General features: G+C 35.7%; 1 protein-coding gene across 4 annotated transcripts in view; it reads right to left on the bottom strand.

Annotated features, from left to right (window-relative positions):
- The window catches only part of GRIK2 (glutamate ionotropic receptor kainate type subunit 2), a 421,417-nt gene that overhangs the window by 22,881 nt on the left and 371,919 nt on the right, over positions 1–26,617 (bottom strand). For all 4 annotated transcript variants that reach the window (XM_069804941.1, XM_069804944.1, XM_069804945.1 and 1 more), the window contains one exon: positions 17,555–17,780. In XM_069804941.1, the coding sequence (XP_069661042.1) occupies positions 17,555–17,780 (226 nt within the window). The remainder of the gene's footprint in view (positions 1–17,554; positions 17,781–26,617) is intronic.

The raw sequence follows: 26,617 nt of genomic DNA, 5'->3' as shown, positions 1-26,617 counted from the left end.
GGAGAAGGCATCCAGATTACACTCTGAATGTTAAAACTGTTCTCCTTGCCTGGTGATTTTCCCTATCACTCCTATCACATGACTGAAACATGAATCAAGCCCTTCCATGAGGTGATGCAAGAAGGCCGTGTCCTATTTTTTACATTTTTTAAAATCAGAAGTATTTCATTTAAGAGAATTTACTGTTCAAGAGAAAAAAAATAAAACAAAACCAGAAACTTTAAGACTCCCGGACAATGTTTATGAATGCATTTGCAAAATAAATACAGTAAGAATAAGAGTAAAGTAATAAAGCAGAAGAAAAAAAAAAAAAGAAAATAAAATTCTGCCATGTGAAGAATGTGAACTTCACATCTCAACTTTCAATAAAAAAACAAGCAGTTGAAAAAAATCTTACCAGTCTGTGCATGGGGGGAAGACTGGGAGAGGACAGACACAGTGATATTTCAAACTCCACCCCAAAATCAGGGAAAAAGATGAGTATATAATCTTCCATTGAGTACAGAGAAAGGAAGAAGTCCAGTGTAGAAACCTCTGGCATTTTCTTCCCTCTCTTTTCCTGGTTCCTACTGCTCTCATTTCTCTATCAACTGATGAGCTATTCCTATGACAAACTGGGACTGGAACGCCTACAGAACATAATCTATACATTATTTGCTGATCCCATTCTAGCTGCTCTTTGCAGGAATGAGAATTTCTGCCAGAAGAATTTTAAGACCTTTTGTTATAGATTATAGAAACTTTAGTGCATTCCTATGATCAACAAACTCAATAAGGGATGCAATAATTTCTATTTGCAGTTAGCTGCTTATGAAAATTTAAAATAAAAAAGAAAATTTACATAAAATTCTATTGTCTGAAGCATCTGTACAAAACTAAGATAATAAGGTCTCAGAAATACTGCAGAAGTTATACATAGATAAGTTTTCTGCCCTGATGTCTCAGTATATAAAGATTAATGCACATAATGATATGTTTAATCATAAATTATGAACACATAAGCTTTTTATACTGAGACTTCACTGCATACAGATTAGTATGTTGAAATCCTGCTGATCTGGCTGGTCTTGAAAACGCTTCCTACTAGATTATAATTTAGTAAAACCTCCTGCCTGGTTACTCTTATCCTCTCTTACTCATTTCATCAAATACAAAAGGAGTTGGAGCTTAATGGGACATGTAGAACTGAATTTGACCCTAAGTAAATAAAAAGGAATACCAGCATTCTGCTAACTTCTTCATTAAAAAAATGTTGAACCAGAAACTTTTTTGTTTCATCATTCCAGGTGCATTTTACTAAAAGAAATCACTATGAATTGTCTGATATTTTGAAATTTAGTGCTCATGGGACATAGTTACATGTTACTTTTGATTTGCTAGATAGAAAAATTCATTCTGAACACTCCTACACCACTGATAGCATCTTTTGTTCCTGTTACTTTTTTCTTTTGTTATTAAAACCCCCTAGAGTATTCTACTTATCTTGCAACATTATTTCATATTCTGTGTACTTTGCCTAAGCAAAAGAAAAAGGTAGCTAGGAATACACCATCATATTCAGAACCTAGGTACAAAATTTAGATCATCAAGAACAACTTCTAGTACTTAAAGTATTTATTGGAAGGAGAAAGCCACATGTAACAGAAAAGATATTCCTTTAATATCTAGGCGTTGAAGTTGTACGTGAATAGTTTACATCAAACAAAGCAACCAATTCAAGTTCTAGTTTTAGCAGTTGAAAGGAAGAAGCACCAAACCCAGCATGGGGGTGTTTTGAGATTTTTTGTTTTGAGGTTGTGGGGTTTTTTTTCAGCATGAACCCATTCCCATTGTGGTTACACCAGATTGATCTATCTATCCTAAAGCTAGCTTGGCTACGTATACATAAGCTGCAGTCACGGTCTCACTCCAGTGTAGGCATAACTGAAATTTCCCTCAGAATGCTGGCTAACACCATTTATACTACTGGGGACAGGTGGATCATTTAAGTCTTGTCATATCAACATTTCTCTGTACTTATCCCACAGCTTAGCCCCATCAAGAATCACAGACTAAATGTTCTGCCACCAAACTGATTGCATACTTAGTTAAATCGTATTTGAAAGTTTTGTTTGTTATATTGTTCTGTTCTGTTTGTCCATCAGTTACTATGATGAAGCTTTCCTTTTGTTTTTACAAGACAAAATTTAGTCCAGGCCTTTGGAACAGACATTCCTTACTAGGGGATAACTGGTGATACAGTATGTGGAGTTCAGTTTCTCTTAAATGTCATGCATATTGGAGTCATAGGCATGACAGAAACAAGACAGAAGGGATTTCATTTACACATAATTGTGGAGTAGATGTTTAGACTATGAGGAACCATGGAAAAACTACTTCCTACAGCTTCATGCATCACAGGGCCTGAAACACCTTCTAGGAATCTGCAGCATAGTCAGCACTCAGTAATAAAGACTGACAGCCACAGTTACAACATGCCACAGAAAAGGAACAGACAGCTCAGGGGCACTGGGTATAGGAGAAGCACTTACTTTAGCTCACAGAAATATTTGTTTTTTTAAAGCCACAGTCAGCTCTGCTCCCTAACTCCGTTAACCCTCTCTAATTGGGACGGGAGGTAAGCAACAGAGGTTTGTTCTTCCTGTCTGTGGATTCAAAAGTCTCCAAGCAACACATGAAGAAAGAAGAGGGATTCTGTCAGTTCCCAGTGCCTGGCTCCACTTTCAAATTCAGCTCATTTTCACATAAGAAAAGACCACTGAGGACTCTTTCCAGGCCATGGAGTAATGCCATTGCTATAGCTTGGCAAGGCTCACCAGTGGGGAGGGGGGAAGCCACTGATAAAAGATGTTCTCGGTAGCAAAATTAGCCACTTCCAATAGAAGTAGCAATTGGCCAGGTATTATTAAGAGTGTAGAACAAACCTGAGATCATTGCATTACACCAGGAGATGGATGTGGATTCTAAATGCAGCTTTGATAACAGGCTTTCTTTGTGATGTTAAGTGAAACACTTTTTTCTGCTTCTTACCTCTGTGCCTCACAGCAAGTTTGTTTTATATTTATGAAACTATCAGACATTACAGCACTCTCACCTCTAAGGTACATAGGAATTAATAGCAAAGCATCCCAGACACACAGAGTTTAAACACACTTCTCAAGTATACTGAAAACAGCTGCTATATTAATAAACTTTGAGTGGACATAGGTCTTTTTAAGGTAGAAAGGTGTGAAAATCTTGGGTTTTGCTACCCCAAGAGACAAGTAACATTTATATACATTTCTTATTCATTTATGATTAATGCATTAAAATACGAGACAGATTTAAATATTAATAAAAAGTATACTTCTTGCTCCTCTACCAGATGTCCTTCTACTTCCTTATGGATTTTTAGCTCATGGACTTCGGGGGAAGAAGTGTAGAAGAAGACTTCTGGGCATGAAGAAGCCTTTTTCAAAGTTCTTTAAACACTCCACATGTTGTGGACAATATTGGGAATAAATAATAAAGTGGCAGGTCTAATATAAAAAATACTTGCAACTTTAATTTAGCTGTGTGGCATATACATTAGATTTCCCATCCTTGTCTTTCTGATTAAATACATAACTTTGAATTTTATTGTTGTTTTCCAAAGGATGTATCAGGATAAAATAGTTATCAGGATGGGTTAACGTTTCTGATGAAAACAAAATCAGTGTTTCCTGATTCTGATTGTTAACCCCGACACTTCATGATACATTAAGATTATCATATTGTAATATTAAACATACTGTAAACATTAAATATTCATTAAGTTGCAGTTACTACAATGGAAAATCCTCAGTAGATGTTTACAGCAGTCTACCCCATATCTAATTAAAACTGCAAACATTCAAAACAAAATCCAAACCAAAGCTGTTCACTATTCCTTTATAAGTTTATATTCACCTTTGAGCTACATGCATGGCTTGGAAAAGGTAAGTTGCTGGTAAGAGGCAGGAAACATTTTAAAGTTTCCTTTAAAGTTTCAGTATTTTATGCCAAATTTAATCAAAATCCTTTCACAAGTGGTGTGTTCTCTAATTGTTTTCACTTCTTCCCAGTCATAACCATTCCCAACTCATGTTAATTTCTGTTTTTTTCTTTATAGAACCATCATTAAAAAGTTCAGGTAGGTTTATAAAGCTGAAATGTAACCAAGAGGTATCATGTAGCTGACATTTATTTCATATTAAATTTCTCATAATTTTCCAGCTGTAAGTATGCAACATAATTGATATCAAAATTAGATGAATACATGGGAGATTTAGGACTACAATAGCCATTCACAAACTCTTGTGTTCATAAGTACTTATGGTTTTAGGACTGTGAAGGGGACATCCTTGAATGTATTAATTTATAACTAGCTTAAAACATATCTATCCTCCACAGTGAGTAAACTACAAAAAATGCATGTATAATGGTTGCCTATAATTAATAATTTAAATAAGATATGATGATAAAAGTTTTAATAGTTAATATACACCATTTTCTCTATTTCTTTTTGTAGTACCAAGATAACCTGAACAGAATGAAGGCCTTTTTTTTTAAAACTATTTTAAATACTCAGATCCTTATTACATTATTGTATTAGACATTGTTTTCTTTTTTCTTTTTTTAACATAGTTTAGCTTTCTCAGCCCCTTCTCAAACTATCATTGTAAACAGCTCTAAAGCATGGCTTTTAGATAGAAAGTAACTTTTTTCATAGGCTCTTCATGCATTGTAACATCACAGGCAGTTTGAAAAGATCATAATCATAACACACTATTATCTCTCTACCCCTGTTGAACTGTGGAGCTGCAGAACAGGAAGATACCTTTGTGGAAACCTGTACTGAGAAAATCAGTGATATTATTTTTTACCACAGCTAAATATTTCATATTTACACAGTGCTTTTTTTTTCAATTCTCTTTGCAAACCTGTATCACTCACATATGAACGGTTTGCAGATAAAGCCTCCTTTGTGGGAGATATTTGTCTAACACTGCCCATCAATAAACAGCTGAATTAAAGTCTAACAAAATGCTACATGCAGTTCTGCTATATGTGAAGATTTCAGGAAGGCAGAGAAGAGTATGTTGAAAGACAAGAAAAGTATGAGGTCATAACAAAAGTGTCCAGACCTGAAAACCTAGTTCATGCTTTTGCAGAACACCCAACCCCCCCTGCCAAGCTGCGAGGGAAATTCTGAAAACAATGAATGTCAGTGTTTTGCCATTAGCTGCTTCATCATGGGTGAAGTGGCCTTGGGTCCATCTAACTGCAATGCCATCTTAAATCTGGGCAATTTTCATTTAAGCTATAAAAAATAAAAAAAAAAATCTAGACTTTGGAGCTGTCAGAATTCCTACAAAGTCTCACATTGCAATTATAGGTGATGATACATTTCAGCTGCTACTGTTCTATTAAGTGATGTTCCATATATTTCTAATCCTTCTGACAAATAAGAGAAGCTGACTTTTTGAGGTTTTCCATGCAGATTTTGTTCTCCAATTTGATTTACAAGGTTAAAGTGATTACAGAGGCAAGGCAGTCAGTTCTTGGTTGATCTTTGGGAAAAGAAGGCATCAGCTAACTGCGTGCATCATATATACAGTGAGAATAAGAAGCTCAACTATTCAAAAAGTGCTTAAAAATATTGGTTTTCAGTATTTCACTCACTGTGCTGTTTGTCTATAAAGCTTCATGACAGATTCAAAGTCATGGTGCTAGTCTTTTCACTTATCCTAGCCAAATTAGAGAATTCTGTCCCCAACAGTGGGGCTGGATGAGACAGTGAGAATTTAGATGTATGAAGAGCTTTCAGAATTCTAAATTTCTTTTCCATTGCAAGGGAATGATTTGGGTGCAGACAGTGAAACTAGGTAGGCTCGAACCAAAAGACAGCCAATGGCTTCTATTTACCCCTTTTGGATGCATGTCCCTCAGAAGAACCTTAAAACATTGTAGTTAAACTACAGGACATTGGGTGGAGGGTGATATATATGCAGTGAGCCTGGGCTACTGGGAAGTGAGATCCCACTTCTAATACGCAGAGAAAAAGGAATACTTAGCCAGGAAATGCAAGACAGGCAAAATAAATAGCTGATGTTTCAGCTTTTTCTTATTAAGAATGCCTAAAACCATGCAAACAGCATGTGCTGGGATGCAACGCACTAGTTTGTTTCTAATTAGGGGTAACGTATCAGGACAGAGACATTTTACAGTTGCAGGTGAGTCTCTGACAATGCAATACATACGTATGGTCGTAGGCGCTATAAAATCAACATTAAAGTTGTAATACTGTCTTTGCTTCAGTTACATCTGTTCAGTAAATTTCTACTAGAAACCACTTCTCTAAGGCAGAGTCTGCTCACAACAGCTACCGGACGTTAAGTGTTTTGGCAATTCTTTATTGGTACAAAGCTCAGTCTTTTAGCATGGCTCTCAGATAGTGCTTCAGTATAGTCATACTTCTGAGGTAACTATAAAACCCAGTTCTTTCATCACATATGTGAGCTACACATTCTTACATTTCAGCAACAATAAATTAACTGCTCAAGCAGTTGAAATTCTCAAATTAGTTTCAATACATGGTTTGACCTGCATAAAAATAAATAATTTGCACCTTTTTTGTGCATTATGTTCAACTAATGAAGACAAATGTATTAATTTGTTTTAGTTACAGAAGAACTGAAGCTCAGCACTTTTATGCGTATATAAGTGATGAATATTACAGTTCAAATTTTATGAAGGATTATAGATTAAATGCAGGCAAGCAGAAGAAAAAAGCCTCCTGTGTTGGTACATAGTTTCCTATTTATTCCTACAGAGGCAGATCTGTTCATATGTCTCATCTCCAAGGACTGATAAAAAATGCTCATATTACATAATTTGTATGGTCTGAAGGTAATAAGTAGCTTCAAGACAGCTAGGGTGCCTTAACAATAAAACCAAATGATTGCTTAGAAATGATTTTTTTAATTATTATTATTATTTTTTATAGTGCTTTAGATTTTGAAAACTATAGGCAGGGGACAATGTTTATACTTCTAAGTATTGAAGTTCAGAGTGCAAAAATTGTTCATTAAGTGTTCATTACACTTATTATTTGAAATTCCCTAAGGATTTATACGATACACATAAACACATATGCACATTTTCTAAGTAGACAGAGTGCTTTTCTCCAGGAGCAGTACTTCACAACATGTAACAGACAAGGATAGCTCAGATATCCTCAGTGTCCCACACAATATAAACAGGAAATAGCTGCAGAGTCTGAAATCTCAACAATGATTAAATTGAAAGTCAGTGTTGACTGTTGAGTTTAGTATTTTACAGAGGAAATCCAGGAATATATTTTCACCACTGCAAATTTTACACTTCCGAACTGTTCAGTATTTTCAGATATGTAGAATCCGGTTTCACTTATGTTAACCAAGTGTATTGTTAACAGTTTTGGGGAGTAAATTGAATACATAATTTACCTGTTATTCCTTTCAGTTTTGGAACTGCCTGCTTTTTGAAAGGTTCCCACATCATTCATACCTGTGGCTTTGTTGGTTTTACATAAATATATTTAAACATAGATGTGTAAAAATCATAGACCTTCAGTTTACCAGGCAGTGTCAGACACAACTGAGTTACTGCAAGAGTAGAAGCAAAACAAGATCTCACTAACTTTATCTGTGGAACCTTAGATGTTCTTTTGCTTTTTCTTGTTATTTCTTCAAATAAGGCAACATATGATTCTGATTTTAGAAAAATGTCCAATATTTAAGACAAGTAATGGAAACGTTTAAAAAAAACCCCTGCCTTGTTCTCCTGGAAAAAAAATGTCTAAAATTATGTTCTGCATTGATCACTGACTGCCAAATGTACAAATTACTTGAAAGGAATGTGCCAGTCATGCTCACTGCCAGTCATTGTGCTCAATGTCATTGTTTTCTACACTTGCCTGAGATTTAAGGAAAGTTTATAAAACATGCCTCTTCAAAACATGTCACCTTTTCAGTTTGGTGGAGGTATGAAAAGAGACTGATGTTAGGACATAGAAAGCAGCCCTAGCTACTGTAAGTGCTTAACTTCAGAGAGTAAGGAATGTTGATAAACTCCAAACAGCTAATTTTGAAAGGATCATATGGATTTTTTTTTTAAAAGGTATTTAATACAAGCCAGTGTTTTTATTTCTTGTGGCTCTCCTGCTACCTTAATGTTCTTTGATTCTTAGCCTAGACCTCCAGGAGAAAAGACAAAAAGAAGAAAAAATTGAAGAAGCACCAATATGAAGGGGGATGAAAACTGTACTGCTCAAGTTATGCAAAATTTGAGATAGAATGAATCTGAGGCATGGAAAAGAAGTTTTTAAAAAAATGGAAAACTCACTTTGACAGCTCCCCGCACCCTGCAACTACTCATTTCTGTTAAATTACATGTGTTTTACTTCTGCTACTGAGAGATACATTACAGCTTTTTGCAACTTTCACAAAACAGGGAAGGCTGTCAGGATTGTCTTCAGACTCGGTCTAACAGCTGGCTGTGCAGAAATCCCACTTCCTTTTCCACATCCCAGTTTGTTTGCTATCACTGCTTCCTTCATAGTATGACTACTAGTGCTCATCCAGCCTCATTAGCAGCTACGTAGTTAAACATGAAGTAAATTAATTTTATGAAAGAAGATGAACAGTATTCTGCCAGTTTACATCACTAAACCAGCTGATATAGCTGTTTGTTTTTGCAAAATGCAGCAGCCCTATGCCAGTTTAAAATGACAGTGAAACTTCAGCCTTACTTTCTTATTCAGGCATATTATAGATAAAAAAGTTATCCCTGGGGTTTTTTGTTTTGTTTTGGTTTGGTTTTTTTTAGTTTTTGTTGTTTTTTTTTTTTTAAATAAGAGATCTCGTTCCTAGAATCGGATCAATAAATCTGTACTAGCCCTGTTGGTTCTAATAGAAGTAAATTAAAAATAGAGGAACAGACTGAAAATCCGTGTGTGTTTGTGTACCTGTGCAGTAACAATAAAGAATACCACACAGAATGGAAGCATCAAGCATGCTAAAGACTCACGTCAAACACCTCTTTAGGGAAAAAAGTCTGTCTTTCCCTGCAAATGTGTCCCCATAAAGCAGCTGGAAGGGCAAGAGAGAACTTCATCTTCTAACCAAGACAACAAAAACTCTATCATCAGAACCGAACATTGGCAAGAATTGAAATAATGTGATTGGCCTGATGACATTCCCTACACTAAACATATTGGGAATACTGAAGTAAGGTGTAGGCACTCAGCAATTAAAATAAAATATTCCAAACCAAACCTTTCAGGGAGTCTTAAACTCTTCTCTAAGAATAAAAGAAAAAAAAAAAAAAGAGAGAAAAAAAAAGGGAAAGGAAAAGGAGGAAAAGGAAAGAAAAAGAAAAAAGAACAGAAAAAAAGAACTGCATAAACAATGGCATCCAAGGAATAGAATAGAATAGAATAGAATAATTTCAGTTGGAAGGGACCTACAACAATCATCTAGTCCAACTGCCTGACCACTTCAGGGCTGAACAAAAGTTAAAGCAGGTTATTAAGGACATTGTCCAAATGCCTCTTAAACACTGACAGGCTTGGGGCATTGACCACCTCTCTAGGAAACCTGTTCCACTTGGTAAAAAAATGCTTCCTAATGTCCAGTCTAAACCTCCTCTGGCACAGCTTTCAACCATCCCCACACATCCTATCACTGGATCCCAGGGAGAAGAGCTCAGCACCTCCCTCTCTTCGTCCCCTCCTCAGGAAGCTGCAGGGAGCCATGAGGTCGCCCCTCAGCCTCCTTTTCTCCAAACTAGAGAAGCCCAAAGTCCTCAGCCACTCCTCACAGGACATCATGCCTTCCAGCCCTTTCACCAGCTTTGTTGCCCTACCCTGGATGCATTCAAGGACCTTAACATCCTTCTTAAACTGTGGGGCCCAGAAGTCATTATCGTTATGAAACTCATCTGTATCATAATCCTACTCCCTTCAGAAGAATCTACAACTGCAGCATAACCATACCATACATTCTCATGCAATCCGAGCTTAAAGAACAGACTGTCTCCTACTTTGGTGGTAGGTATAATGTCTGACTATGGACAACTGTACCTTCAATTTTGAGATTCATTTTTAGGTAACTGCTGGAAAACTGAAGGCTTTCTACCCCTACTTTGATCTCTGTTAAACTGGACTTCATTTCACCACAGCTTTAGGTAGCAGGAAAAAAAAAAAATTTTCCTTCCTAGAGCAGGAAAAATTTCTAGCACCAGTATGTTCTAAGTATTTAAAAACTTATTAGATTTCTTTACTAGAAAACATTCGGGGCATTTGTTTAAAATACTAGTTTGGATGTAGTGTAGAAACTACTTAACAGAAGTTAATTCAGATATGCAGCTGTAGAATTCAAGGCTTTGGTCTTTTAAAAGCCAGACAAAACATAGGAGGCAACATCCTACATATCTGTAGGATGATGAAGTGTTATTCTTACCCTTACAAGGTGTTTACTCCAGTTTGATCTACTTTTTTTTTTTTTTACAGGCAAGCTCCAAAAGTAAACTAATTTTTAGATTATTATAAAACCAGCTGCAAATCTCTGTCTGTAATGATAAATGCAGCAAGGGAAGAGGCTGAATGAATTCTAAGAGGAGAGTTAAGACTATTCCGAGATCATCTTCACAACATCTTTTTTCACTTTCTATTACATATTTAGGAAATAAGAGTCATTTATTTGTTCACATTTTTACTACATTAAGTTTTAATCTTTGAAATTACAAGCATATGTTAAAAGCCTTTGTTCTTAAGTAATTTATATTCCCCACTGTACTCTCATTTACAATTTTCTATATTTGGAAACATGCACTTAAATAAAAATGGCAGGTAATGAAATCATACACCTGCATTAAGAACATGGTCAGGTCAGTTAAAAAAATTTCAGTATTATAAGTTAAAAACGTTACTGTGAATACTTTTTCTAGGTCACGCCCTAGAGACAGAACAGGTAATATAAATCAGCTGAATCTATACAGTGTTATTGGATACAACATGATAATTAAGTGTTATACATTTGCTGATTAAACTATTTGTTTAAATTCTATTTGAATCCAGCAGCCTATCACTGGAGTAGGAAGAACACTATTGAATTGCATTTATTAAAGGCTTAGATAAATATAAATAATTCATGAAGTCATATTCCTAGAGAAGATATGAAATAGCAGATCATCAATTATTGCCTGAAACCCTTTTTTTTTCTGCAGTGAAATCTTTAATTTGAGTGGAGTGTGAAATACTCTTTTTAGATTCTGTCTGATGAAATTATATGAACACTACAGTCTTCAAAATGTGAGTGCTCCAAACAACTTTTTAATTACATGCTACACAGCTGCTGAAATTCAAAAAAAGAGGGCAAAAAAAAGGAAAGTGAACCCCACTGTTGCCTCTGATTTGCCAAAAATAAAAGATTTGAATGTCTAAGTAAAAAAAAAAAATTAAGATGAACTACATTGTGCAAAAGTATATAAATAAATTTCCATGTGTAAGTGGTCTGCACACTACATTAGTTGGCCAAATAGACTTTTTGTAAGTCACAGGTGAGTGGGCAAAATTTTGAGAACCTTTAAGAACAATGTACTGTGAAAAATACATTTTTCTCTAAGAAATAAAAATGTTTGTAAACAAGGCATTTTATTTGATATTTCATTAGAATTTACAGAAAAGAGAACTTCACTAAAAATGGCACTTCTGAATGAATAGAACATGAGAGCCTTGAAGTTTTGTTTCATCCTTTGAACTTAAGTGAGTACACTGGTATCTGGGGCCTGCAGCCAATGCACCTGTGCTGGAAGGCTGTTTATTTTATTCATATGCTTTTCTTTTTGACAGGGGACATATAACTTGTTTGTATCACAGTAGCCGCCAGCTTTCTATTGTGAATATATAAATATACACTGTGCAGATATACTTTATGTACTTACATGAATAAATTTTGATAACTGGATCTGGTTTACTATTGCAAGTTATTGCAGCTTTATATAATGAGTAGTTCTGCAAGACAGCTTGGCAATGAAATGTTGGTAGCTTTATCGATGTGGTAAGTTGACCCCAAAATGCATTGTTTAATTTCATTCATATCCAGAGAGTTGTATTTTATCCCCATGTACAGTGAAGAGTCTCTATATAGTTGGGGGAGCGCACATTTATTTTTAAACAATTTTTAAGTTAACAATTAAATATTAAAGATCTAAGCCTCAAACCCTTTTCAGCATTTTCAGGGCATCTTGATAGTCCATCAGTATGTAATGATCAGGGATACAAACAGTGACATGCTGTAGTAGGAAAAGTCATAGTTTGAACACAGCAAGGGAAAAGTAAGTGAAAAAACTAGTAAAAGTGAAGAGAGTCATGTAACAGATTCAGCTCACTATGTTTTGTAACTGAAATATTATTAATATTAATAGCACAACTTATTTTCTTGTAATAACTGCACAGGAAGAAAGGATAAAAAAAAAGTGTATTTCACCTTTTTCTCAAACTGTTTTTTACCTCACCGTTATCAGATATTATAGGAACATCACTGCCATACAGCTAAAGCCCCCTCCTAATCTAATTCTGTAACTTTCCACAGCTCAACAATCACAGAGAAACAGTAGAGAAATGAATAGCTTTAATTTCTCATATGCGCCATCTCTCTCAAGCACCACTTTCTATTTTGTATTTCTTTAGAGTTAGAAGAAATATATGCAAATTTTTAGGATTACTTACACCTACCATTTTTCATTTTCAAAATGTCAAAGGCATTACTTTGCATGTATCTCCATGCATACAGAGTTTGTCTGGCGTATACAGGATAGTCCTGAGTTGCCATATAAGTGCAGATCATGCTCACTGTATCTGCTCATATGGAACGGGTTTGACATATACTCGTCAGCCATTTATGTACTCCAGGTTCAACATAGAAGCAACTGGCAATTCAGTAGAAAATCTGCCCAAAGAAGATGGAAAGTAGCCTTCTGTCTAACACGCTGAAGAGAAACAGGAATTTGGAAAAGAAATAAGAACCTGAAGGCACCCCAGAGAGATGAAGATTTGTTTTTTTCCAAGAGATTATTTCAAATATGCTTCTTCGAACAGGAGAGCAAGAAGTAAAAAAAAGTGAAAAGTAGCTTTGCAGATCATTAAGGCCTTAATATAGAGTGCATAGAAGCTAAATTTCTAATCTTTCATGTGGTTCCCTTCACATGAACAATGATGTTAATAAACACTCATTATGGAAAATAGCATTTGTCACATAATATTACTGTGTTTTACAGTATGTTGACCATAGAAAAGTCTTATTAACTGTGTTTCAGTAGGGCATGAAATGTATATTGCTGGATATACTAGCTTTTCTTGAAAAAAAGTTACAATTTGTGTTTGATAAGAAGACCATAAGCATGTGGAAGTATCATAAACATTTAGGAATCCTTTGCAATGGTAAATTTATCCCCACTGGGATCTATTCAAGAACAAACCCAATTTTAAACATCTTTATCATGCGTGATGAAGAAATGGGACATTTAAAACTACTGGAGGTGATAAGTAACACTTTAGAGAATCTATCATTAAAAGTGGAAGCTATTATGCATACCCAAAGGGTTTGTTCTCTCTCTTCCCTCCCCACCCCCCTTCATTCATTTGCTTTCTGTGTTTTTTTCTCTCTTTGTCTTTCTTTGTCTTTCTTCTTTCTTCCCTCCCACCCTCCTTCCCTCCCCTCCTTCCTCCTTTGCATATCAACCTTGGATGATGAGGTATATGCCCACACAAAGCCAAATTCCAACCACTAAAAGAAATACATATGTACTTCTAATAGATAATTGTACATGAGACATATTCATATATTTATTATTAGGAATAAACTATACAACATACTTCAAGCTTTATGCATGTTAATAAAAGTTTTCCTATCTACCAGATTCATTGATGAAGAACACAGGGCTGGCAAAATAGAGCCTCCTAATAGGACGTGCCAGAATAAAGACAATACAAACTCCTGGCATTTGGAGCTTCAAAGTGGAAGGAAAAAAAACCCAAATGTGCTCTAGCAAAGCAAGTTGTTACACTCTTGGTTACAACGCTATAAACAAAGTTGCAAAGATGAAAAATAGAACAAAACGAACACAACCCCAGTTACAAATAGGTTCTCCCTTATCTGCTCCAAAGTATCAGCTGCTGTCAAACATCTCACACCAGGTCTGTTCTTCCCTTCTCCTTTCATCACAAATGAAGTTTTTCTAGCCTAGCACTGGAGGTGGCTGACTGAAAATGAATTAAAGTATATACAAGACTGTTACCTTAATTTATAAACATGTACCATGAGAATCATTCATTGTATGTGTAAAATCAAATTCACTATCTCTAGTTTATTTTCCAGTGCTGCAGGTGTCATGTGACATATTAAATAAAGCTAACAGCAGAGATATCATGCAGAATGCTGCCTTGCATCTATTCCAAGCATCAGCGTATTTTGTTGATTTTAAAGGTGTACACTGATCCTACTTTGTGCCAAAAGTGTTTCCAATTTCCTTTATCAAGGCAATATTTTAGCAATCTAAACTTTGTTTACGTTACTAATGCTTTTAGAAGGATTAAAATAATAATGTAAACTCAGATTTTGCTTCTTCGGTGCGTTTGGAAGGGGTTGACACATATACACTGCCTGATCTGCCGTTTTCTTCTCCTCATCTTCTGCAACTTTATTTCTCTGAATTTAAAACTTTCATATCATGAGCAGAGAGCTTTTACTGTAGTACTCTAAGCTGGTGCTATATTTGGGTGGTTGCATTTTCCAAGTGATTATCCTATCATAAACTACTCTGATAGCATATTTTTCTGTTAGGAAAGCTTTGAGCTCTACTGCTTGTAGTTACGTAGACTCAAACAAATTATGTTCTCACTAACTATTATTCTATTAGCCTTCAAAAGGAACAAGATATGTTGCACCTACTTCCTTTGATGCTGTTCTCCAAAAGTAACCATATCCATTCTACTGTGTCTAACATAAGGCCTCTAACAACTGTATTCTACAAATTTAATCTTATGTGCAAATATTTCTGCAACTTCAAGCCACTGTTCCAGGAGATAAACTGGATATTTTTGTAAATTTGTGGAGATGACATCATTATCTTTCAGATACCGTGCCTCTAATACAAATAGTTGTGTATTGTTCTGCTCAGAGACCTGTTACTTCCCAAACAGGCACAAGCAGTAATATGTGCTTTGTTTGTGAAACCATTACACTGTAGTTTTCCAAGCACTTGACAAGTTACTCTTAGGATTATTAACTCTAAAAGATATTACTCAATTGAGTGTCTATAAATTTCTTCCAAAATCATTAAATAATAATAATGAAATCTACTTCTGTAGATTTTACCATGTCCTAAGTTCTTTTAAAGACTCTAGAATTATTTTTTCCCTGTAGAAATGAAATGAGATTAGCTATAATGCATGAGTTTATTTTGTATTATCCACTGCTCTGTAAGACTTTCTGGCTTCAATAAAGCGATATATTTAACAAAAACTATTCTGACAGGCACTATGGATACGCTTCTTCATAAGGTTTCCTTTCAAATGTATGTGTGAACTATGCATTATTTTAGTGGAGGCTACTCAATCTCTTTCCTCTGAGACTGTGTGGTTAATACACAGGAAACAAAACTTTTATAAATGTTAGTTCTCTGGATAGCATTTTACAGATACTGCCCAAACACAGGATTGATCTTTTATTCTTAGCTGTTCTGGGAAAGCTCCAGATGCTGTTTTATCGTACCTTCATTTCTTTTGTGAAAACCTTACTTTACTTGCTTCCTTGCTGCTTTACATCCAATAGGTCATCCTCTAAACTTTAACTCTAGAAGTCTGTTTCTGGCTTTATCATTGCTTTTCATCTGCTTTCTCTGGTGTTTGTGCTGCTTCTCTGATTTACACATAATCAAAATAATTTGTAAAATAGCCTGGTCTCTTTGATTCCTATCACTTTGGCACTTCCAATGGGCACTTAGATTTCCGGGGCATGCTCCAGATGCTTCACAAGTTTGCATGCAGCTTATTCAAGTATTTTAAACTATCACTAGGATTTAATTTTCCCCATACTAAACCTAAATGGAAGATGTTTTTCACCCTCAAAATAACTAAAGGCTTATTTATCAAAAAATACGAGATGCCAAAAAGCACAACAGGACTGAAGTCCAGTCCCTTCTGGCACTTACATGTCTACAGAACATTTTCAGCAATGTAAGAAACCACAATAGAACAGGGTGGAAAAATTGGTATAAGGATTAAAACTAGATTCCTAACAACTAGCTGTTCAAAGACAGAATAAACAGAATCATAATTACTGCAGATGTCCATTTCATAGCAAATTACTGAAATAATGAAAATTATAAAGATGTTATTAAAGTTGCAGTAAATATCAACAAAATATAGGGAAACCAATATTTGATAATACTAGATACCTCTTATTCCAAGATATTCCAGTAAAGTTTGTTTCTTAACCTTCCTTACCATGTGCTTGATTTAAAGTACTGGACACAACTTTCCCCATACAATGATTTAGTGTATAATATTAACACAGATAAAATCAGTACAAAATGTAAGACCTATTTGAGAAAAACATAAAACATATTCACAACAATCACAAAATGATAATTTTTTCTTAAAAATAAAGTTAAAATAAATATTGGCCTTGCAAAGTGGTCAGTAGAACTATCTCACAATATTAAGTAGGATCATTGTGCAGTACTGACAGAGTCTTCGTGCCACACCATTTTCTATTCCCATCTATTCTGAAATCTAAAGCCAGATCCTCAGCTCATGTACTTCAAAAATCGCTGCAGTCAATGGGAACTCAGCACCTCAGTGCTTTCTGAATCCCATCCTGTGGATTCTAGAAGCCAAACTAATGTCTGTAGTTGGCTTCTAATCTTGCAACTGAAGTTTTGTACCTAGTTAAGAACACTTGACCTGGAAAATATTGACAGGATTGGAACTGCTCTGCAAAACCATGTTCCACAAGGTTAATTCAGTATTTCTTTTGTCTGTGGATTGTACATGGCATGTTATGGAATCTTTCCTCCTCTCTTAAGAATCTCCGTGATTAGCCCTCTCAGTATATCATGGCATTATCCCCATTTGCTAATGCACGCCCTGTACTGCTAGCACCTCATTCTCTAAAGAGAGAGATCAACATTTTAAAAACATTTTTTCTGTAAAATATATTGCTGTGAAAGTACTTTTTGTTGTTGTTGGACATATGGAAGGCACCATGTAAGAGAAACTAATCAGATGAAAATGTCCAATTTTTTATAAAGGAACTATTTTCTCTTTTTAGAAAATTCAATAAAATCCATAAATGCTGATAAAATATGTAATATTTTCCCCAGGTGGGAAAAAGAGAATGAGAAAAACTGTTAGCAATGTATAGAAAGCAACAGTGTTTTGGAGCTTTTCTATGCTACTGCAGCAACTAAGATTAATGAACAGAGAACGAATGGTTGACATATCACCTACCCATGGGAGTTCCAACGCCGTAACCTTTTGAGTCTATCAGGCCTCCAATCTGTGTTAGGTTACAGTTCCGCTGTGTGACAAACTCAATGGTTGTTGACTCCATTAAAAATGCATAATCAGAGGTAAGCACACGTTGGATACCTTCTTCATTACTTTTGACAAGTACTGACTGCCTTCTGCTACTCATGAAGGCCCACATCTTGTCGTAAGTGGAGATTTTGGATTTCTGAAAGACAAATATTAGATGCAACATGAATAATATAAGAGTGAAAGCAAATTCTCAGTTTGCACATTGCTCTCTTACTAAGGCATTCTTCTAAGGGTGCCTGTACCTTTCACCTCATCTGCACCCCTCATCTTGTCTATGTAAAACAAAACAGTTAGACAGATTCTCAAGAAAATGTGCAATATCTGTTGTTTATCCAGGTTTTACTGTTTATATGTTTTTAGGTAGGACGAAGGCCTACAAGTATTTGAAGTCAGTAGAAAACTGTTAAGTATTTCACTGTAGCCAAGTTCATCAACAATGTTGGTGAGTGCTATAGGAGAATCTGTGGATTCTGGCACCCTGGAAATTTTCACTCCTATTTCAATCACTCGGCTACTCCTGAGCAATTCTGAAAAACTAATGCAGAGTATGGCAATCTGAAGTAATCAGAGCCCTTGCAGATGGCAGTATATGGAGAAAACAGTTGTGGGGGAGAGGGCAGCAAACATTTTATCCATGCTACACAGCAAAAATTCTGGGAGAAAGATTTTAGGTAAGACATAGTATCACACTCTGGTCAGATGAATACTAGCTTGCCATTCAGAAATTGACTACTAAAAATCCTAAAAATGAATATGTTTTCTGCTTTAATATTCCCAGAATGCAAAGAACTGTTGTGATAGAAAGAGAGAGACAGTAGTTTGGGACAAAGTGATGCTGTGCAACTTTAGAGGAGTTGCTTCCTTTCTTTCACCTCAGCTTCTTTAAAAAATATGTTACCTTCCCTTGTCTTTGAAAACCACAGTACTTAAGCGATCATAACCAGTGAATAAATTGAAGGTATCAGAAGTACTGAACATTTTATATTACATTTGCCCCATCTGTTTAATAATATTACAAACTCAAGATGTATCAGAAAGTTTTCAGTAGTGTTAAATCTTGCCTAGTAAATAAAATATACAGCATGAGAACTAGTATAATCAGATTTTTTAAGGAGTGTTTCATCTTTTAATGTCAGCCTTAAACATAACTCTGCCATCAGCTCTGGTGGAGATACTAAACAAGGATTGACACTACAAACCTGTCTGAAGTTCAGCTGATTGGCAGCAATAAACTCTGCCCCAGAGGAGAATTAGCAGTGTATGTGGAATAAAAAGAATGTTTATTTAGAAAAAAGATGACTTTGTCCCCCTGCTGAGATACAATCCAAGAGTTATTTCACTCTGCCTGGGGACTTAGCAAATCAAGCATGTGAACTAACTCTAGTGTCAATACTAACAAAAGTGAAGACTTTTAGGACTCCGCATGAACATGTTGTTACTGTACTGAACATAGTCTGTGGCTGATTGCAAAAGATTTTAGTAACTATGAAAGGGGAAATCATTTTTCTTCAGAATATACTGTGAAAGCATTGAATAGAGAAGACCAAACAGATATGGTCTCTCCTCATAGGGTTTGTTTTGAAAATCAAATAATTCTTGCAAGCATTTAATATTGCACTGTAGCATAACATACTTTAAGCAATGCACATCAGCTCTGTAGGAATCTAAATTAGTATGTAATACAGAAAGGATGGAAAATTAACATTTTCAATATTTGTATAATTTTACCAAGAACCTGTATTTAATTCTTTTGACATACAATCTTTAACCCAGTACACAAAACAAACATTTTAGCCACTATAACTAATTTGAGCAATATAAAAAATTGGCAGAGAAAACAATTTTAGTAAACTGTTAGATACACATTGCTGACGCATGCTGAGGAAAAAAAAAGAAAAAGCCAAATGAGCTATAATAGAAAATAAAGAAAGAATGAACTGTAATACATATGCATTTCTATATTTCTGTTGGGAAAAAAAAAAAAAATTCCAGGATGAAAACATGTTAGCAAGGGGAATGGTTGCTCTCTACTGAAGCATTAGAGCATGCAAAAAAATACAATATCCTCCAAAGGACAGAGTGCTCATATTACATTAACTGATTTAATCAGCAACGATGAAGCCACAGCTACTATTGAAAATGAAGGAACAAAGCTCACCAACAAAATCAGAGAAAGCTCTGGCATAGGACAGCTCGCTTACTGGAATAATTAACAAAAAGTAAAAAAGTCTACACATGATTAGTGAGACTGTAGAAGATAACACAAAACCTGGAATATCAGTGCACGTGGCTCACCACTGTGAAGCTAACAAGGGTGTCAGAAGGTGCAGAGTCATCTCTGTTTCCTCATATAGGCAGAACACTACAATGTCTTTGCACTGCTTTCTTCCACCCCTACAAGCTAAAAGTCAGAACTGAAATGATGCCAAGGAAAACAGCTCATCTACTTGTGACCCCTAATTCTAACCGGTGTTTAGAAATTCTTACCAAAAGAAGTGTATAGTACATGTTATGGGCTTTGTTTTATGTACAACAGAGAATGTTTTATCTGAAAATAATAAAAAAAACCCACACAACATTTGATTCAGGAAAATACAACCACAAACATTTTTCTTGTGTATTTGAAAAACTACTCAGCAGACTTACATGACTAAAATCAAGAAGCCAGAACAATCAAAAGCATCAGGAGCCCATCTGACATCAAACTAAAGAGAAAGACACTCTAATATGTACATATTGGTTCTTGTGGTTATGACTGTATCATTCATACTGATAGAAGCAGATGCTGCAGTTTACATCACGCTTCCATCTTCTTTCACTGTGTGCAAATCAATCTAGTTAATCAACTTATATACTCCATCAATGAAGTGTATTATTTTATCTGGGTTAGTTCACCATATTGTTTCATCTAACTGGAAATCACTGTCTGGAAATCCAACCTAACTTGAAATCAACCAGAAATGATGTCTGTGTAAGATAACTTGTGGTGACATGATTTATCATGCTTGTGTTCCCTCAGTAATGCTGAAGACAATGCAGAGTAGTAAGAAAGCTGCCTATGCTTTCCAACATTTGAATTTCACTGGAATTAAAAAAGAGAACTAACTAACGGGAAAGATGGAAATGAAAAGGTCAAGCAAATCAAGAAACTCCTCTACCTGGTGCATAAAAAGGTAGCTCTCACAAAGACATTCAGAGGATACTGTCAGTGACATACTCAGCATTCATAAATTAAAGATCATCGGAAGGTAACTGCACATCAGGGATCACAAAAGGAAGCATGGCAAAGTCTCTACGTTAGTCTAATGTTATGTACAAATGTGAGGCTGGAAACAGAAGGAATCATCATTAGTAATGTGTTACTTACTGCTCTATCCTGAAGGACTGGCTAGGAAAGACAAATATCTGAGCAGTGAGACTTTAGACCACAAGGTTATAAAAATATCAAGATCTTGAATGAATGCCAGAATAAACAAGAATCAAAGGACAGGGAAGCAGACCTCATGACACAAGACAAGACTGGATAAATGCACAGCAAAAATGTGCCAGGCAAATTCCGACATTTTTCTACAAAGGAAAAATTACAGATCCATTAATGGAAATTTTTATTTTAATGATAGCATCCAACTTCTTTCCTGGCTTCTAAAAGCATTTGGGTGTCACAGACAATGCCTCAGTTTTTCTTTCACCCATGAAATATTGAAACTCAAAGGAGGCTGCAGTAACAAAGGAAAGATTAAAGGTAATTAAGATTAAATTTTGAGAAAAAAATAAGTAAAAAAAATAAGTAGCACAGTTATGTATTTTATGAAAGCACTCTCCACCACATAAGAATTACACCACAACAATCTTTATGTCAAAAAAAGCCACACAGACTTCCAATCCTACTACACTATTTTCCATTTATGACACTGCCTATAACAGCTAAGTGACTTTTGTTTTCCTGAGCATTGCATAGAGGACACAGGCCACGTTTCTTAAAGTTGCTTGATTCATGGATTTTATTAAGGACAAACAACAATTATGCACATTCATTCTAACTTTCTGTAATACAAAGACTATGAAATGTCACTTCTGAATTACTTCACCAAGCTCATCACTTATGTGTTTGCACTGACAAAAAGAAGAACATATGAAAAGTGCATTCATAAAGACCTATCTGTATGAGCCTTAGCAAGGTGCCCAACATGCTCTTTCACAACATCCTTGACGACAAGCTGGTAAGATACGGACTGGACAGATGGAGCACCTACAGGTGGAGAACTGGCCAAGATGTTGATCTTGAAAGATGGTAGTTAATAGCTCAAGGCCAGATTGGCATTTTGTCATAAGTGGAGTGCCTCAGGGGTCAGTCCTAGAACTGATGCTATTCCATATCTTTATAAACGGTTTGGAAAATGGTATTGGAAGCACTCTCACCAAGTTTGTGGATGACACCAAACAGGGAGGAGAGGCAGATACACTGGAAGAAAGAGCTACCATGCAGAGACCTCAAAGAGGCTGGAAAATTAGTATAGCAGGAATTGCATGAGGTTTAACAAAGATAAATACAAAGTCTACCCTGGGAGAAAGTAATCCCAAGCATCCATACTGGCTGGGAATTGACTGGCAGGAGTGTATCCTGGCTGAAAAGGACTTATGGATCCAAGAGGACAGCAAGCTGAATAGAAGTAAGCAGCCCATCCTTGCAGGAGGAAAGCAAACTGCAGGCTGTATCAGCAAGACTACAGACAACAGAAGGGATGTGATTAATCCACAATACTTGGCACTTGTTAAGCCACACCAGGAATGCTGTGTGTAGTTTTGGTCCTCCGTGTTCAAAAGAAATGTTAAAATTGGAGAGTGTCCACCAAGGTATTCAGAGGACTGGAGATCTTAACTGACAAAGAAAGATTGATGGAAATGGTATTGTTGAACCTAGAATGGAAGGCTTAGAGAGAATCTAATTCTTCCATTACCTAAAGAGAAGGTGAAAGAGAAGTTGAAGGTACACTTCGTTAGGATGCATGGTGACAGGATAAGAGGCAATGGCCCAAGCTGCTGAAGGGAAATTCTGTGTGGATATAAGAAAAAAATTCTTCACCATGAGAACAACTAAGCATTGGAATAGGTAGCCCAGAGAATTAATGCAATCAGCTCATTGGAAATATTTGAGACAGCTTAACATGGCCCCGAATAAGCTAATCTAAGGCCTTGCTTTCAATTAGGAAATCAGATCTCCTCCAACAAGAGGAAGGGATCTCTAGAGGTCCCTTTCAACTCTGAATTTTCATTGATTTCTATGATTCTTTATCAGTATGAAGTTACATACAGTAATAAGTGTTTCTGGAGACTCTTCAAATTTTGACATTGAGCAATTTCAAGAAGACAAAACATATAATTTCCTGTTTGGAGAAAAAAACACAACTGACCACACTAAACTAACCCCCAAAACATTGTGAACTGTAGTTTATACATCAAGCCAAAGGCAAGTCCATTATTTGCCAGGAAAAAGTGTTTTCCTGTCTTTTTCACCCTTCAGTCCTTTGAAACTCAAGCGGACTCATCCCAATTGTTTCATACATGACCCCCTGGAAATCCTGAACACCAGTACGGAAATCCAAGCTGAACTGTTCATACAATACATGTACTTTATTCATTTATTCATTCTTTATTCATTTTTGCAAGTTCGATGTTTTGTTTTGACACATGCCCTAAATCTACATAGCTGTGAAATAAGCTAGAAAATGCATTTTTGATGTTCTTAATAATGGCAAAAGCACTAACGTACCTCAAGATTTTTTTCTAAACATAAGAAGGCTAGATGTCAAATTTAAGTGAAGCAAACATTACAGACGATCCTTTTATGGCTCATAGCTGTTCTAACATGTTTGGGATATGTATCCAATATTTTAGGCCACAGAGGATTAGTAACATTAATAGAGAGATAAACAAAGTTAATTAACTGAATACATTTCAAATCATAGTATGACGAGCTTAAAGCTGAGAGAACAAACCAACAGCCTAAGGTAAAGAATGTTTTAGGAATTCTGTAATTGTCCTCAAGCATTATAAATACAGGGAAATTCAAAGATAAGGCTATCTGAAAGCATGTGAACACTTACATAAATGAAAATAAATTGTAAATAAACATAAATAGCCTGCTCGCTTTCCTGAACTATCACCGAATAGAAATTTGTAAAGGCTGATTGCTACTGTTCAAATATCTGTCAACGACCGATGATGTGTTTGTTCCGCTGTGCATTTTTTGTACTGTCTTGTTTCTGTAATTTATATCTGTGTACGCTGATCCACCTCTCCCAGTTCTTAATATGAATCTGAACTCTTTGGAATAGGTACTGTTTTCTCCAAACTGCTCAATGTTTCTGAAGTGGACAACGATGCCCCATTACTGGGACTTCTGACCTAAATGGTAATATATGCAAATAATGATAAGTATCAGAATCAGCTACAGGAATCAGAATGGAAGATACCAGATCTTATTAAATTTTTAGCTTTAAACAGTATCACTACATGTTCTGTTTCCAGATACTTTGTTTTAAATAATCCATTTAAATTTGTTTTAATGACTGAAATAATTTCTAGTTTCTGGTAAGCCTTAGCTAATTCTACACTCCAAAAGTAAGTGCTGTTTTCTGAGACAGCAGAAGCAGTATATTTACCGACTTTGACATAGTTGAGCACATTGTGAGTAAAATGCAATTTGGTCTTAACTGCATATCTGCACCTGATGTCTCCATAATATAATATGATGCCATAGACATTCCAAACTCTGCAGTCACGTATGTGTAGTGCAGTTTTGAATCACTGCTATAGGCCAAGGCATAGCTTTTACAGAGCACCATGCTAACTAGCATCTTAAGTATACTGAAAATATACATTCTTCCACCTGGGCTGGACAGCAGACCAGGTTTAAATCAGCTTAGCTGTCCTCCATCACCCAACACACAGACTGTGTTAATTCAAGTGAACTTCTGAGTATCATCTATTTTCTGACCAGATTAGCAACTAGTTATAAAAATGACCTTTGTAGTACTATATTTTCTTTATTATCTCCTAGAACTATGAGACTGACTTTTTCTCAGTCATTAAAGAAAAATGAAAAAGACACTCTCCTTTTTATCAGACTGGTCTCATTGACTCTGACCCTCTGACCTCAGGGCATTTCTTTTCTTCTCCCTGCCCCCCTTCCTTCCCCCCTATTTTTTCAGAACTGCTGAGGCCTGAAAACCCCTAAGTGAACCAGCTGATTCAGATTTTGTTGTGTCAGCATAAAAACAATAAAACTAATGCATATAGCATTCTCTTCTCCATAACGGCAGTTTTCACGGTCCATAGAGGACAAATGAAAAAAGGTAGGAAAGGTGTTTCTGCCAAGAATAGAGCTACAAGGAATGAAAAATGCAGTGCTCAGAGAAAGACATTTTTACTCTCGCCCTGATTGTGCTGACTTTTTGTTTTAAAAACCAAAGATTTTGAATTAACGTTAAATATTTAAAGTAATTTATGTTTAAAAAACCCCAAACCCTAATGCTATTGAAATAAGTTTTCACTATCAGCTTTGACCTGGAAATAAGTAAGGATTTTATAACTCCAAAATCACTAATGGATTTCAGAAAACTCCCTTGCCTTTTATACCAGAATGATTTATAGTCCTCTACTGAATTATAACTAACATCACAACAGTTCTTTTTGTAAAATACTGTGGAAGATGACAAGTGTGATATTTCTCACACTTCTGTAGGTTCCTTCCTTTATAAGTAGCAATAAGACATTAAGCAAATTTAATCTGTTTTTAAAGCAGATCCTATATTCTGCATGTTCCATAAAGATAAATCCATTTCTGCTCACTCCGCCTGTTTTCAGATACAAACTGCAGTCCAAAACTTCACACTTCGTTTGCACTGTATCTGGAAGCAATCTCCTTTTCCAAAAGCAGTGAGTGCATAGTTTCATCACTGGAACTGAGCATGAAGTTCACAAATACTACTTTAAACATTCAAGTCTAATAGAGTAAGAATTTGTCACAATGCCATGATTTTAACAATTGTATTCTCACAGCATCTACACTGGCATGGAAGATGTTTGTGCAATGTTCAAAGCAAAATTAATAAGCACTATGCCCAAAACACTCTGTTGCTGTTGTGATTTGAAAGAAACTCATCAGGCAGCATTAGAAATCAAACTCATAGCATTCAAGACCTCTTTAAATGAAAAGGAGGGGTAGAAAGCCCACTATTACTTGCTAATTTGTTGTCCAAAACTGTTAGGAATAAATATTGTTTCATTATCTTCACAGATTCAAAAAACTTAACAGAAGTTCCATTGTCACTTTTTTATAGTTTTGGCACCTGTCAAGCAGCAGAATTAGCATTAGTTATTGCCTGTAATGATAGTCATCAAAATCAGGCTAGTGGCACAGACAGATTGGTGGGGTTTTTTCCCCCAATAAATTTCCCCATCAGTTCTGTTGTCAGACCTAACAAACCCCTGAGCATCTAAAATAGCCAATAATTTCAAGTATTTCTTTACAAAATAGCTCATGTACAATATTTACCAGTTATAGATTAGCATAAGCCACCACTGAGGTATTCTGCAGTGGGATTTGGATTTAGCATTCAGAAGTTTTTTATTATAGTAAGTAAATTACCAACAACACTGGAACATATGTGCTAGCTAAGAACAGCTGAGTCTTTCTCTGTACTCGCCTGACCTTGGTCACTAGAAAATTGGAGTTAATTCAGGCAAACAGGATTGACGCCATATGTGGTTCATATCAAAGGTATAGAGGAGTGGTAGGATACTGATCAGAAGAACTGTTTGTTTGTTAGCAAATCTGTCAGGTCTTGTAATAATTCTGGCAGTTTTGTCTTGAAACACCTGCAGTCTCCTAAACAACATACTTGAAAACATAAGCAACATAATACTTAAGGAGCTGTTTTCCTCCAGCAATGGAGAGGTTAAAAAAAAATT

The sequence above is a fragment of the Haliaeetus albicilla genome, chromosome 17 (genome assembly GCF_947461875.1).
Source record: "Haliaeetus albicilla chromosome 17, bHalAlb1.1, whole genome shotgun sequence".
Classification (NCBI taxonomy): Eukaryota; Metazoa; Chordata; class Aves; order Accipitriformes; family Accipitridae; genus Haliaeetus; species Haliaeetus albicilla.
This window is presented reverse-complemented; position numbering and strand designations above follow the sequence as displayed.